Genomic DNA, 16,617 nt, shown 5'->3' on the forward strand with positions numbered 1-16,617 from the left:
GTCTCTGCATTTTAAATAATGACTCAAATTCCCAAAAGCACAAGGACTTGTTTAGTAAAAATGTAAATAATTTGAAGAATTTTGTCATAGAATTATTATTTTTAATTCTTTAGTCTGAAAGAGATGGGAAAACAAGTCTGTGCGAAAATACTCAATCTTTGAGTTTTAATTTCCGATTTTTTTTTTTGTCTTTATTGTCCCAACTTCATTAAAATTCCAGTGACATTTCTGCACGACAGATATCCTTAAAGCCCAGGTTGCCCTGAAGCAAAGGATGTTTAGTGCTTGACTGTGAACCACAGGGTTGATGTTTGACAAGCTTTAAAAGACAAAAAGTCCAGGCGAGACACAACGGTTAAAAATAGCAGAGCGCTCTAAGAGTTAAAATGTGCTGCCTTTTTTTTTTTTTTTTTTTTCCCTTTTGAACAGTTAAAGGTAACTGTGTGAAACGACAAGAATGAGAAGACTTCTGACTTGTCCACTGAGCTATCTGTAAGTTTTGAAAGTGAAATGAGACATTCAGGAGCAGTGGAGGAGTTATTTTACATCACTGTGGCCGCAGAAAGACGCTGGCATGGATTAACCAAAGTCTGCTGAGAGGTGCATGAGATTAATCCAGCTTTAAAAAATAGTGCACTAATAATTTATCGCGATTAATATTATTAATCTGGACTGCCTTACTAAAAAGCCCTAGATGTGATGTGTTTTAACGTTTTGTGACGTTTAAGGTTGTAGCACTTGTAAACAGACAACATTAAACTAAACTTTATCATGATTTATTCTAATTTAACATCAAGAAAAGAACATTTTGATCTAAGGGAGAACCTTACAGAAGAAGCCTTGGATGAAGGGGAAGTTGTTTTTTAATTGGTAAAATAAATTATTTCAGCAAAGCTCTGATGCCTTTTATTGATCAGACTATTCAATAATTCTTTTTTATCCAGTCTGTTAAAATGTTGCCAGCACTTGTCTCCATTTCCCCTTTTGCATTTATACAATGTCTTTGTCTCATTTCTTTCCTTCTCTCACTGGTGTCAAACTCTTGTTTCATGAAAACTAAACATATTTTTAAAAAGCACAACACAAAAAAATTCACACTTTGCAGAAATACCATAAAAACAAACAGAAACCAGCGCCGTCTTGTACTCACAGGCCAGGATGTTGCTGTATCTGTTTTTGGTTTTGTTGTCGGGGTGGTTGGAGCTGTCCGTCGTCATCCCCATGTCCACCGTGCATGCCTGAACCTCCTAAACACCAGCACAAATACACACAAATTACACCCAAAGTCAAGCTCAAACCCTCACAGACAAGAAGATGGAAATAAGAAAATCAAAGGGTATAGTTTTACTTTTGAAACTTGAAAATTTCCTTTTTTTGTAAATGTAAAACTTTTAATTTAGATTTTTTGGTAATAATGTACTATTTAATCAACTAAAACAATCAGATTTTAGTTTCTGTTCACTTTTTTACTAAATCCAAAAATGTTGTAAACACAAAAATCCATGTAGGAAGTGAGGAATGTGCAAGAATTTAAAATATCATATGAATGTCTCAGAGCAACAACAATACTTAGGTGGCTGCAACAAATAAAGGTATGTGAGCCGCTCTGATTCCTGAGATAGTTTGTGGAACGATGAATAACTCATCAGTTTTGCTTTCTTCTCTTTTGACTCAACAGTTCAGAAAAGTTTTACAGAATGCAGATTTCTCATTCTGCACAGGAATCACATATTTGATAACTTTCTTCCACAGCTTAGAAAAAAACACAATATTAGTGTGCTCTGTGTGAGGTTTACAAGAGAAAGTAACAAGGTCATGGAGACATTTTTCATAATGTGCTGTGAACTACAGAACTGTATGCTTGTTTTACAATGGTTTGCATTTTTTCCAACGCATCCATTCAACATCTGTGTCAAACAGAGGCCACCAACATTTCCACAATGAGACAAAAACATACGTGGCATCACAAGACAAGACAAAAACACAGAGGGCTATGAGTGCGGCGGCGTCGGTCATGATGGGGCGTCTTACCTCGTAACTCTCCTTCAGGATCTAATGGCGAGGGGAGGAAGCAGCAGGCAGGCAGGCAGCGGTCAGGACGTTTCCGTGAGAACAAACACAACCAACAGGTGCAAAAAGACAAAATACAAGACAACACACATGACATATGGAGACTAATGTGTCTCATTATAATCATGCTTCTGTCAACACAAAGGGGGAATCAACGCAAATTTTAACAAGGTTTGTTTTTTAGTTTTATCTAGAATTTTGAATGTGTATTGATCTTTATTTAAAGGCATGCCACACTGCATTGTATATAAGTTCTTCTTCTTGTGTTTTTTTGTACATTTTACTTTCCATACATTTACACATGTAGGTTTCTGATTCACAGAAGAAGTGAGCTGCTTAATATGCTTTAAATTTACAAATGAGTAAAGAAAATGACACTAATTCACAAACCACACATGAAGGATTAATTACTCCCCTAACAGCATGTAAGCGATGCAGGGGGCCTCATTTTTGCCCTTACTTGTTCCTATTTCCCACTCTGTTGCTCACGTTAAGATGGGAGAGGAGCAAAGAAAGAGGTAGATGACAAGGCATCAGAATCATCAAGCAGAGCCATTTCTTGCTATATGTGGACTAAGAGTACTCAAAAGAGCACGTTAGCTTGTTTTAAAAAGTGGAAATAGTGGCGCATTAATAATATCCTTGTCCATGTTTGCTTCTGTGCACAAAGAAGCAACTATGTTAGCAACTATGCTAACCTTGCAAAGCAGATGAATAGAACCGTTTCTGTGTTTCTTACTGGCAAAACCATCTTGCAAAGCTCCTGTCTAAACCGCCTGGGCCCAGTTAGAAAGTGACAGGACCAATCAGCGATGAGGGGCAGTGCTTTCAAGCGCGGCAGAGTCATAGGCTAGCAACGAGAAGAGGCTGGTGCAATTATGGTGGAAGACATTAGCGTGGAAGCTGCTAAAGTGTAAGTTTTATCAGAACTTGATGACATTTCTTCATAAAAAGAAGAACAGCAGTGATTGGTTTTCTTTTCAAAAGCGACAAAAGTCGTGTCCTGGCATGTCTACAGTTGCCATGGTTTGTGTCATGCAGCTCTTCATGGAGTTAACTTGTCGGTAGCAGTGCACCACGGTTTGGGGCTATGATGTCACATGTTTTGTTGCTCTGATTGGCCCGTAAAGATATGACACACAGAACGTTCATCCAATCACACTCTGAGTTTTTTTTCAAAGGCCCTGTCCTTTCCCAAATGCTGTCTATGGGAGGTTTATGGTGTGTCAGGTTAAAGCTACACAGCCCCAAGCTGTCAGAGGCTCAAAAATACACAATGCCAAGCTGTTGTTTCTCTATATTTAAACAAAACGCTTGATGTTATATTCATTAAAAGGGAAATTTACAGGACAGAGAATTAATTTAATAAGATACAGAGAGGACGGTGAGCGTGCAAAGCTGCTTGATGCAAAGCGATGTCAAACAGCTGCATGCCATTACGACACAAAAAAAGATGTCCTGCTTAATTTTTCCAGTGATCAGGAAAACAATCCCAATGATCTGCAAATAAAGCCATTATATATTACCCAAACATTTCTAATATCAGTTTAACCAGGGGTTAAATAAATAAAATGTCAAACACTCTCTGGGATTGGCTTCAAAACTGGAAGGATTTTTTCTTCCAACGCTTTTTTTGCATAAATGAATGCAGCATATATTCTGCTGAAACCTTTTAGAGCTTCACAAGTTATAGAATTAAAAAAAGACACCTTTGAACATAATTTTCCCACTCATAGAGTATTAAATGTTTGTAAAATGTTTCACAGAAATCTCTAAATTGTCTAAAGTATCTTCCTCTCAGATTATTGATATAAAACCGTGAAATGTGACAACTTTAATGCATTAAAAATGCTTTTAAAATCCAGGTTAATGTCCATTAAATATACTAGTGTCTCTTTTATTTTGTCTTTTGTTTTCTTTGTGCTGATTTTTCCTTCAGTGGCGGTTTAGAAATAAAACAAAGTAGAGCTCTGGTTCATGATGGGACTCTGAAGTGTGTTTAAGATCTGTAGAGTAATTCTGCTCTAAATACAGCTGACATGCTGCTCTTTGTTTCATATATTATTATTTCACAGTGTTTAACAACTTTAAATGTGCACTCCATGTAATCTATTGTTAACAAAATTAATTCCAGCTGAATTATAAGATTGAAAATAGTCACACCGCATTGCAGCTCTTTGTTGTGAAACATCACCACAGCTCGACATGCAGCATGCACACAGGATAACATCACACACATGCACACAGACATACACAGCACAGTCTGGTTAAAAACAAGAGGTAATCATTTGAAAAATCTTAAAAATCTTTCAAAATTCTGATCTTTGTACCTCAAACTCCCGCTGAAATCCCTGGGTGTCGTGAAGCTCGGCTACGTGTTTGACAAAGTCCTTCACTGGGAACACTGTTTGTTCATCTGGGAATAAGAAGACAAGTGTTTCAGATTTTTTTATTCATGTTTGTCTGTCTCAGATGAAGCAACTATGATAGCAGACATGGTGGAAACTGTCCAAGACATTAAGTTCTTTGTTCGCTTAGTGGAATATTTTTGAAAGTTATCTTTGGCAAATGAATGCTCATCCAAAATCAGGCAAAATGAAATGAAAATGGACAGCCATCTGCAGGTCTCTCCAGAGATGTTGGACAGAGCTCTGCCTGGGACGTTCACAGAATTGTCCCTATGCCACTCCTGTGTTGTCCTGGTCATGTATTTCGGGTCTTTGTCATCTTAGAAGGTGAACCGTTGGCCCAGAGTGAGGTCCTGATTGCTGTGGAACATGTTTTCATTGAGGATATCTCTGTATGTTGCTCCATTCAGCTTTCCCTCAACCCTGAGCAGTCTCCTAGTCCCTGCAGCTGAGAAACACCCCCATAGCATGATGCTGCCACCACCATGCTTCACTGATGAGATGGTACTGAGCAGGTGATGAGTGATGCCTGGTTTTCTTCCAGACATAATATTTTTCATTTGAGAATTAGGGAGGTCACTGTTCTCTTGGGAACCTTCAGTGCAGCAGAATAGCAATCCTGTCTCTGAGCTCTGCAGCTCTGCAGTTCCTTTGACCTCATGGCTTGGTTTTTGCTCTGACGTCACTGTCAGCTGTGAGGCCTTCTATAGAGAGGGGTGTGCCTTTCTGAATAATGTCCAATCATTTTATTTTACCACTGGTGGACTCCATTCAAGGTGCAGAAACATCTCAGATGATCAGAGAAATGGGAGGAACCTGAGCTACATTTACAGTGTTGTTGTAAATTGTCTGAATACTAATGTCAGTTTGACATTTCAGGGTTTTTTTTTTTTATAAATTTGCAAAAAATTCTAAAATTCTGTTTCCACTTTGCTATGATAGGGTACTGGGTGTAGCTTAATTAGAATAAAAAGGATTTTTTTTGACTGTAGCATCAGGCTGAAAAAATGAAAAACTGAGGCACTGTAAGGCTTATTAAGTTAACTATAAATACGTGTGTGTATGTTATCTGAGGCCTATTTCTTACTGTCTGTTCATCCACTGATAGTAGAAGGCAGGCTGTATGAGTTTCATACATTTTTATCACTGAATCCCTCTGCCTATCAGGATAAGAATCTATAGAAAACACCAGTTTAACAGAAGGTACCAGAAATCAGGCCCAGAATTCACCATGGGGGCTAGGAATAAGGAGAATCTTAAAAAAAAAAAAAAAAAAAAAAAAAAAAAAAAAAATAATCATGTCTGTGAAAGTCCTAGCATGTAAACATGTTTTTGTTACCTTCATCCAGTGTGGCGTTGGACTGAGCAGGGATGACTCTGGGTGAGGAGCTGTCCTCGATGTAGAAGTGAGCCGTCTGAAAACAGGCCCTGCAGAAAAATCAAACAAATACCAGTGTGAATATCAGATTTTATTTCCAAGAAAAAACAGTTTTTAGCTAGAAAAGTTCATGTTTTAAGTTATTAGATGAGTATATCATAAAAAGGGCTTGTTTTCAAAGAAATTAGGAAACTCATTCACGCTTTAGAAATGTAAACCAACACAAAAACCACAATCCACAAGATAAATCAAAATAAAGAGCTTTAATTTGCCCGTGTATAGAATATATAAAATAGGCCTGTGAATATTAACGCGTTAATGCTCGTGATTAATCTGGAAATCTTAACACGTTAAAAAATAATGACGCAATGTAATCATATGACTAAGTTTGTTTATGTCCCTGGGGTTAAAAGGTTAAAGGCGGGTCAAACACAGCCAGCAGTGATGAGTGAGGAGACAGACCCAGGTCTGCTTCACGGCAAATTCCAATTTAAAAAAGCTGCCTAATGGAAGTCTGGATGAAACTAAAGTTGTGTGGACATACTGCAGTGATGAACTGTCTTTACACCGAAGCAGTCTGAAGTACCACCTCCAGGCAAAACGCATCTTTGCTAACAACAACAAGGGACCAGGCCATGAAAGCTAATGTTGCTGGTGTTAGCAAAGACACTAACAACAACACGGGATCAAGCCATAATGCCAAGCTATACTGGCACAGTCCAGCAGATCTGGATTTGTCCCCAAAACGACAACTAAGCTAACTATTACGATTGCTAATGGTTCGCCAGAGACTGCAGACCATCGCCTTGGATGACGAGAGACCGCTGGACATCAGTCAGCGACTTCAGCTACCTCAGGGTAACAGCACACCTGATCATTCACTTTACAGCACAAGTTATTTTCTACCTGATGTGTTTGTCTGCTGGGCTCTACTGCAGTTTATAAATATTATTTCTCAGTGAATTTAGACACTCCAATTTACAAACCACAAATAAGTTTAAAAACTCTAGTTTGTTTTATATTTCTTCATTTAAACACCATACTTGTACTAATTTATCTCAACCAAAAATACAAGTAAATAGTATTTTAAATGTTAATATTTACATAATAATAAAAATAATAATAATAATAATAATAATAACAATAATAATAAAAATACATTTTTTGGTAAAAAACTTTCAAAGTGCTGTACATAAAGTTAACATAATGAAAATAAACACTTGATAATAACAACATTTAAAAATCAAAAAAATACTTAAACTAAAGAAATGCTGTGATTAATCATGATTAATCACAGCATAGTGATGTGATTAACTTGATTAATTTTTTTAATGAATTGACAGCACTAATATAAAATGAATTTGTTTTTCTTTTATGTATACAGACTCTACACATAAATATCTGCATACATCTGTACTGAGAACCAGCTGAAAGACAGAACATGCTTTTGTTTTCATGTGACTCTGCCTTGGCCCAGATTTTGGGAGAACACACGTTAATCTCCCCAGAAACACAAGAAAAAAGATGTTCTGCTAATCCTTGACAAGTTTTTAAACGGATGAGATCGCCTCTGATGAACTTGTGTTGTTTCAGCCAGAAATGGGCATCAGGGATTATCACTGACAAAAAAAAAACAGCCAAAGGCCCGAGCTGGGAGATTAATGACGTATTTATGGAGGAAATGCAGAAACACAAAACGCCATTCTCTCTGAATAAAAGATGGATTCTGATGGTATACTTCTATCTTTTGAGCAAATGTTTACTCGCCACATTTTATTTAAGACCTTTATTCCCTGAAGAACTTTGCGTACCATCAAATCAACAGCCAATTTAACAAAAAAGAAAACAGACATTTATAATCAAATACAAACACTTTTATTTAAAAGCACTATTAAAAAAAAAAAGATAGTTTTCTTTGTGGTCACTTGAGCCCGATGATGTGCAAGCTCTGCATGATGGACAGGAAGTTGGGAAAGCCATTAGGAATGAATGGAAACAGTGGAAAGTTAGTACTTTACAGCTCTAAATGGACCTGCATGCTGCATTGAGTACAATCCCTACACTTTACAAAAAAAGTGATTCAACTGATTTATATGGAGGCGATCAATATCATAAATTTCATTAGTCCTGCAGACCTTCTAGCATCTAATGCACAGAAATACTTCTAATATTTAATGTTTTTATTGAACACAGCCATTAGATAGTCCCAGTGCTGCTGGAAAAAGTCAGTGAACCCTTAGGCTAATTACTCCAAAAAGAGCTAATCGGAGTCAGGAGTTAGCTCAAAGGGCAAAAACCAGAATGCTCTGAGATGTAAAAATGACCCTGGAGTTACAGCTAAAGGCTTAAAGGGATCCTTGGAACAATCAACATCTCTACCACATGCTAAAGATTGAACAGGCATGATGTCCATGGCAGGACACCATTGAGGAAGCCGCTGCTTTCCAGAAACCATTACTGCATGCCTGAAGTTTGCCAAGGAGCACCTTGACAATCGTCATTGCCAGGAAAATGTTTAGTGAACTGATAAAACTAATGTGGAATTGTTTGGGAAGAACCCGCAGCACTATGTATGGTGCAAAAATTGTCACTGTTTGCAGATGATCCCCAGCTATACTTCGCTTTCCATGACAATGACTCAACAACTTGCAACATTACCTTGAGGCCATCTACTGGTTTGGTTTTCATTTTTGGGGGATGGATTTCAAATACCATCATGGTCCTCTGCTGGAAAATGGTGGGCTGCTTCCTCTGGGTGAGGAGTGAGTCTTTGCCTCAAGTAACGGCCGGCTCAGACTACACAATTGTTTTGGTTGTTCACGACAGCACCATGTCAGACTATGCAGCAAAAATCTTGTCCCATCTTGGCTGACAACCTGTCCACACTACAATAGTGATCCTGACAGCTCACCGTATGCTGACGTCACCACTGTCTCTGCAACTGAGTGCGAGTTCACAGGTTGACGGGGGGCCGGGTCAAAGAGTGTCACTCACTCTACAGCAGAAGCACTAAGTGATTGTAGCGGTCTGTTGCTCGTAAGAAAGGAAAATAAGACACAATTATGGATTGGATTATGGACGACAGTTATGGATGTCTCAAAAGGAGGACAACATTGACTGTCTCTCCTTTAGATAGAACTTAAGGTATGCATGTAATAACTTAAATAAAATAAAATAAAATTTACACACTAGTTTTAGGGAATAAAAGGGGATCAAAAGTGGTAAATCTTGTAAATGATGATGCAAAGACAAGGAGCAAATGCCCTCCTATTGGCAGACATCAGGATTCACATCGTTGACATTGGGTCAAGGTGTCAAACTAGATGACGATGTAAGAAAAATTCCAACATGCTAGTCTTGTTGAATCATGGTCGTGGGGCACGTCGTTAATTATGTCTTGAGTTTTGACGATGAGCTAAGAGATAAGATATTCCTTTATTAATCCCACAAGGGGAAATTCCAATTTACAGCAGCAAAAGTTTCTTAGACAAAGCAGGACAAAGCAGGCCACTGGCGACAGAAACACAATAGAAATAGAGTACAAATAAAAGTAGTATTGCAAGAGAACTAATAAATACAAAAATATGGAATATAAAAATGTTGACTTACAAATTATAAATAATATTTACAAACAGTTATGTACAGGTTGGGTATACTACAGATTGGGTGTGGTGGAGACATTCATATGTACACCTATATAGACATATATATACACAAATATATATATATACAAACATGTGTACAGATTATACATATAGCCTAAATATGGTTTATTGCACAGATTATTTTGAGCAGTTTCTGTTGTGGAGCCTAACAGCTGCAAAAAGGAAAGACCTGCGATACCTCTCCTTCACACACTTCAGGTGTAGCATCCTGTCACTAATGGAGCTCCTTAGTGCAGTGAGTGTGTGTTGGAGGGGGTGGGAGTTGTTGACCATCATGGAGGACAGCTTGGCTGTCATCCTCCTCTCCCCCACCTCCTCCACAGGTTCCAGAGGGCATCCCAGGACAGAGCTGGCCTTCTTTATAAGTTTGTCCAGCCTCTTCCTGTCAGCTGCTGTGATGCCGCCCCCCCAGCAGACCATGCTGTAGAAGACAGCTGAGGCCACAACAGAGTCATAGAAGGTCTTCAGGAGTGCCCCCTGCACCCCAAAAGACCTCAGCCTCCTGAGCAGATAGAGTCTGCACTGACTTTTTTTGTAAAGTGCAGTGGTGTTATCAGTCCAGTCCAGTTTATGGTTCAGATGAACACCCCAGGTACTTATAAGATGTCACCATCTCAATGTCCCTTCCCTGGATGGGGGCTTAAATCTGGCTGAATTCCTGTAGTCTGAGTCAGGAGTTCAAGTATCTTGGAGTGTAGTTCACGAGTGAGGGTAGAATGGATGCAGCGGCAGCAGTTTTCAGGGGAGCTGAGCCAAACAAAGCTTTCAATTTACTGGTTGATCTTCATCCCAACCCTCACCTATGGTCATGAACTCTGGGTAATAACCACAAGAATGACAACGTGGGGTTCAAGCAGTCGAAATGACATTCCTCAGGAGGGTGGCTGGGCTCAGCCTTAGAGATAAGGGGAGGAGCTCGGACATCTAGAAGGAGCGCACCTTGGAATCCCTCAGGAGGAATTGGAAAATGTTGCGAGGGAGAGGGATGTCTGGGTTGACCTGCTTAGCCTGGTGCCACTGTGACCCAATCCCAGATAATAGATAATGGATGGATGGTGTTCAAATAATTTCCTTAATTCAACCCTCTACTAAGCATCATTTTTATCTAAGGCTATGACAGGCCTGCTTCCCTTTTAAAGTACTCAAAAGAAGCCCAAAAAAGTCAAAGAAAGTCATTCAGTTATGCTCCAACTTCATGATACTGCCAAAATCAAATCAGTATTATCGTTATTAGAGTTTCAGATTTGTTATCTCTTGTGTTTTTGCCTTTAGTCTTTTGTAAAGATAATGTCTGTTTGACTTGGTTTTATGGCTTTCTGACTAAAGTTCACGGTTTTTACTTTTACTGATGGTTTCAAACATTTCTCTGAGAAAGATTTGATCTCAAATTTGTTCGGGAAGCAAAGGAAATATTGAATGTCAGATCAGATCAGATCAGATGCCTTTAAAGATCTCTTGGCTACATACAGCTACATGCTAATTTGCTGTTCATCTCTCAGCTTGTTGTAAACTTGTAAAGTCGACCACAATCCGCTCAAATTGCTTGACCTCAAATGCACAGCAGCGGTTTCCAAATGAGCACCGTGTTGTGGAGAAGGGAGGGGGAGTGGAAAAAGGACACAACAGCAGCAGGATTAGTGTAGTTTGGCCTCCTGCCGCTCACCCTACAAGACGCTGACACGATTCCCTCTGTCTGACATAATCAGGCGGATGTCCTTTTCTATCCCCCGACCCTCTCTGGACGCTCTCATCTGAGTGGACGCTCGCAGCCAAGGTACATCATCCTCCACGGAGCATTAATCCCCCGTGCTCCTCAGATTATTACCGGCTTAGCACTGCTCAATCTTGGAGATACAACAACAAGCAAGCACAAAAACAAGACAATATGTCGACTTTGTGGAGCCGTAGATGAGAAATGTGAAAAATATGACTGAAAGTGTTTACAGCGCATTCAACAGCGTGTCCTTCATGGGATTTTTGAAGTTGGTTATTTCACGGTCTGAGTGGGCAGCAGAGCTTTTCCCCCCACTTCAATTCTCAGCCAAAGATGTTTTCAGCACAAGTAGAAAAGAAACTTTTGTTTGCTTTAAATCCTGAGTTTCATATGCCTTCATACAAAAAGGAGAGAGAAACATCCTTCAAGGTCAAAATCAAAAATGCCGCTGACGAAAGCGGACAGCAGCGGTGGGTATGAAAAGCCGACAGCATCCGCATTAACAGTGAACAACACAGGAGGTGTTATCTGTGGATGGGCTGCTGGTGAGAAAAACACACAATACACACTTAATAACACACACTTCATTGTTCGATCCAAACAGAGCTCCTGTTGGTGGAAAATTAACTTCTAGGTTCAATCTGAGAGTCAACGGCTGAATTCCCAGCAACATTCACTATATGGACAAAAGTATTTAGCCACACCTGTTAACTCATTGAGTGCCATTGACATATATATAGGTCATTTAAAAGCCAACACTTGAGTCCTTATTGATACACTATCAATACTTTCTATAGTTTAGTGTAAAGAGAAAATAAGGACAAATATTTGAACTCCAAGTGGTCTTAGCTGAGTAGCGTTTGAGTTAAAAAGCTATGATTCAGTCTGTCTCATCTATTGTACATCCCTCCAATATAAACATACAGTATATTCACACTATATTTATTGAAGTTTCTCATCAAAAACTACATTTTCCCATTTTTATGTGACATCTGAACACATCATAAGATATAGAATACAGTCGTCTAATTTACTGAGCTTACCTGAATGCATCATATTTTCTGTCTTCAGCTCGTAAAGTTTGTTAATTAATTTCAATTTTGCCAATTCCAGCGTGGATTTCTACACTGGATTAATATTGTTAACAAACAGGACTGTCTCAAAGTTTTGGAGCACTTTTCAGCGTTTATCTGAACAGCTGAAGAAGAAAACTGTCCTGAAGCAGCTGAAGAGAGTGGTATGACCACGGCTTAATCCCGTGTTGTTGTTAACGTCTTTGCTAACATTAGCAAAGATGTGCTTTGCCTGAAGGTGGAACTTAAGACTCGTTGTGCTTCAGTGTAAAGACAGTTCATCACTGCAGCATGTGAACACAGTTTTGGTTTTATCTTCACTAACATTCTCCAGCTTTTTAAAAAGAAAACTGCCGTTAAGCAGACCTGGGTCTGTCTCCACACTCATCACTGCTGGCTGTGTCTGACCCTCTCACCTCTTCACTCCCAGGCACGTAAACATCCGTGCTGGAGGACTACGGGAGCAGGTTGTGGTCAAACTTAATCATATGATTAAATTGCATTATTATTTTTTTAAGGTGTAAGGTTTAAAGATTAATCACAAGCATTAATGCGTTGATGTTAACAGCTCTAATATATTTATTAATGCTGTAGTAGAATACAGCCTCTGTTGTAAAACTCTTTTCTAAAAATAGAATGACCTTTTATTGCTAAAGTTAACCATGTGGATGGATGTATTGAAATAAACTATTAAGAAAATAATGTCAGCCTACATAGCTTGGCCAAACTGAGACAACTAAATGGAAAATAAATATTAGAAAAATTGTCAAAAATTGGAAAAAAAAGGTAGAAACAGTGATGAAAAGCTGTTGAAAAGTGAAGACAAAGGGTTTACAAAGAGGTTTACAGTGGTAGAATTATGTTCAAAGATGTAGAAATGGGTCAAACCTCCTGCATGCACATATGAGGACATTACATCCTGGCCTTCTTACAACATAATAGACATTTCTACTATTAGGATTTTTGAGAAAATTGTCCTTACTGTCCATTGAAATTTAACTTATTAATTTAAAATACTGGGAAATTTGCTGTACAATTATCAGGAATTTTCATTGATGATTTTGGGGGACTTTTGTGTTTTTTGAGAGCTTCATTAGAAGTGTTTTTGCATTAAAAGTCTGGATTTGTTTTTGGATGGTTGGGGGATTGTTTCATTTTGTGTTTGTTTAGGAAATGTATTTGTAATTTTGGAGAAACTTTATGTGAATTGTTTGGGGTTCATTTGCTTTGAAATTTGTAGGTATGCTGATGGGAGCTTGGGACATTTACATTTATTTTTGGAAATTTAATCTGGAATTGGTAAGCGGGGTATCCTTTGAAATTTCTAGAATTTCATGGAATTTCCAGGGAATTTGTTGCCATATTTGGGGGGACTTTACATCATTTTCATGGAATTTTGGGGAATATATTTGTACTATTTGGGGAATTTGCTTTGAGAATTTTTCAGGAATGTAAATAGAATTTTAGGGGGAATTTTTCATTAAAATAATGACTTTATAATAAAGTTTCATTTAAACTTTTTAGGTAGTTTCTTTGAAATTTGGGGGAATTTGTGTTGATATTGGGCTTTAATTTTTGGTCAAAATTAATTCCTGTTTAAAGTCAAGGCTGATCTTTTAAACTTATGAGGTCCAAACTGTCACAAATGGAAGAAAATAAAAAATGCATTCCAAATAAAAGCTCAGGTCTCAGGAGGTTAAAGTGGCTAAAATTGGGCATCAGTGGTCAAAATTGGCAAAAAAAAAAAAAAAAAAACAGGCAGAAACAGTGGTGAAAAGCTGTTAAAAAGTGCCAAAAGTCCTGATTGGTCACTATAGCCAAGGAAACAATAGAAGTAAGAACAGGAGCATTGTGATTGGAGGACTGATAGCAAGGCTGCTAAGTTTTTCAAGGCAAAAAAAAAAACATAATAAAGAGTCATTTAATCATGGATGTAGAAATATGGATCTGTAGTATTAAAGCTCGGAATAAACACCACTCTTTGCACCTTGTTTAAAAATGTTCTGGAAGGGATGTAAATGCCAGGAGCAATCGCCCAGCAACCGTGTGGGGTTTTGGATGCGATTGAATATAATCAGAATTTGTGAGCCTTTGCAGATATTCCTCACTCTCCACAACATGAAAAACTAAGCTTTAGGGAAACTGTAGGGACCGACCTCCAGTAGATGAGGATGCCGATGAGGACGATGAGGCCCAGCACGGTGAGGGTGGAGATGACGGCCAGAGGAACCACAGCCTTCCTCTCTCTGTCCCGGATTGACCCGACCCTCGACTCGTGGCTGCTGTTGCTGGCGTCTGTGGAGGAAAAAATCAAAAGGAAGAGGGCAGAAATGAAAGAAGAGAAGAAGCTGCTGCTTCCTGGAGGTTTTAGATGTCATTGTTGCAAAGAGGAGAAGCTGCTCTGGTTAAAGAAATATAATCATTTAGACCATAAAGTCATAGAAACATACACGAATAACTTTTTCACTGTGTCACATGTCAGTGAGCCATTTTGCACAACCCCAGTTCCAAAAAAGTTGGGACACTGTCTAAAAATGTAAATTAAAACAGAATGTAATGATTGTCAAATCTCACAGTCATATTTTAGTCACAACATTAGCAACATTTCAGATTTTGAAACCGAGACATTTTACCTTTTCATGAAAAATATTACCTCATTTTGAATTTCATGGCAGCAACACATCTCAAAAAAGTAGGGACAGGGCAATGTTTACAATTGTGTAGCACCCACTCTTCTTTCAGCAACAGTCTGTAAACATCTCGGAAGTGAAGAGACCAGTTTCTGGAATTTGAGCCGCCAAACAGTCCTGAATCTTCTTCGCTTGATTTTTCATTTTATGATGCTACAAATGTTTTCTATTTGTGAAAGGTCTGGACTGCCGGACTCTTCTCCCGTGAAGCCATGCTGTTGTGATTGTGGTTTAGCATCATCTTAATAAAATAGTCAAGGCCTTCCTTGAAAGAGACGTTGTCTAGATGGGAGCATATGCCTCTCTCTACTTTTCAGCATTTATAGTTCCTTTCCAGATGTGTAAGCTGCCTATGCCATAGGCACTAATGCAACCCCAAACCATCAGAGATGCAGGCTTCAGAACTGAGCCAAGATAATAAGATGGATGGTCCCTCTCCTCTTAGGTCCACAGGACATAGCATCTATGGTTTTCACAAAAAAAATTCAAATTTTGATTCATCTGACCACAGAACAGTTTTCCATTTTAGCCTCAGTTCGTTTTAAATGAGCTTTGGCCCAGAGAAGGCGTCAGTGTTTCAGGATCCTGTTCACATATGGATTCTTCTTTGCATGATCCAGCTTTAACCTGCATTAGTGGATGGCACGGCCAACTGTGCTAACAGGCAATGATTTCTGGAAGTGTTCCTGAGCCCATGCAGTGATTTCCAGTACAGAATCATGCCTGTTTTTAATGCAATGCTGCATAAGAGCCCTAAGATCACAAGCATCCAATATTGACCTTCAGTCTTGTCCTTTTCCCACAGAGATTTCTCCAGATTCTCTGAGTCTTTTAAGGATATTTTATACTGTACATGGTGGAACATTCAAATTTGTGTAGAGGAACATGTTTCTGAATTGTTCCACAATTTTTAGGCACGGATTTTTCGCAGTTTGGTGACCCTTTTCCCACCATTTTTGAGAGACTTCACCTCCCTAAAATGCATCTTTTATACCCAGTCATGTTCCTCCAGCTGTTTATAAGCACCACTTTTAGAGCATTTTGTTGCTCTGTCCCTACTTTTTTGAGAGGTGTTGCTGCCATAAAATTTCTCAGTTTCAACATCTGTTACACTGTTTATGTTCTACTTTGGCTAAAATATGCATATGAAATTTGCACATTTTTGAAATCTATTTTTTACATTTTCAAGAGCGCCCTAGCTTTTTTGGGATTGGGGTTGCAAAAGCAAACATCATAAAGAAAAATTATTTTTAGTGCTCCATGATGGATTCACTGGTTTGTTTTGTAATGCAGAATCATGGAATTTAAATCTGATTTAAGAAAAACAAAAATTCAGGGGTCTATTTTCGCTTTACGTATTTTTTCTGGTTATTTTTCTTCTCTAACTTGTCCTTTGACTCAGAACATTAAAATGTGAGGAGTAAAAGGATGTTGCGAGGTGTTTAACGTCACCTATAAGATCATTTCTACCTCCAAAGCAGCTTGGCCTTTCTGAACGGTTTAAAGACCAAAGAATTCTGACACTTTGACGTCTCTTTCCCGTCACTCAAACACCATGCAGCACCATTCAAACTCTGCCACCTACGACTCAAACTCTGCACATTCAAAGGTCCACCACT

The 16,617-nt window shown here is 38.6% G+C and overlaps 1 protein-coding gene across 5 annotated transcripts in view; it reads right to left on the minus strand.

The window, feature by feature from the left end:
* The window catches only part of ptprz1a (protein tyrosine phosphatase receptor type Z1a), a 138,630-nt gene that overhangs the window by 13,863 nt on the left and 108,150 nt on the right, over nucleotides 1-16,617 (minus strand). For 3 of the 5 annotated variants that reach the window (XM_041795732.1, XM_041795731.1, XM_041795729.1), the window contains 5 exons: nucleotides 14,465-14,603; nucleotides 5,818-5,906; nucleotides 4,401-4,486; nucleotides 2,032-2,052; nucleotides 1,151-1,247 (listed from right to left, as the gene is read on the minus strand). In XM_041795732.1, coding sequence (XP_041651666.1) covers nucleotides 1,151-1,247; nucleotides 2,032-2,052; nucleotides 4,401-4,486; nucleotides 5,818-5,906; nucleotides 14,465-14,603 — 432 coding nt within the window. The remainder of the gene's footprint in view (nucleotides 1-1,150; nucleotides 1,248-2,031; nucleotides 2,053-4,400; nucleotides 4,487-5,817; nucleotides 5,907-14,464; nucleotides 14,604-16,617) is intronic. The other 2 variants (XM_041795733.1, XM_041795730.1) reach the window with 1 other exon arrangement.

Source organism: Cheilinus undulatus, linkage group 9 (assembly GCF_018320785.1).
Source record: "Cheilinus undulatus linkage group 9, ASM1832078v1, whole genome shotgun sequence".
NCBI classification, from domain to species: domain Eukaryota; kingdom Metazoa; phylum Chordata; class Actinopteri; order Labriformes; family Labridae; genus Cheilinus; species Cheilinus undulatus.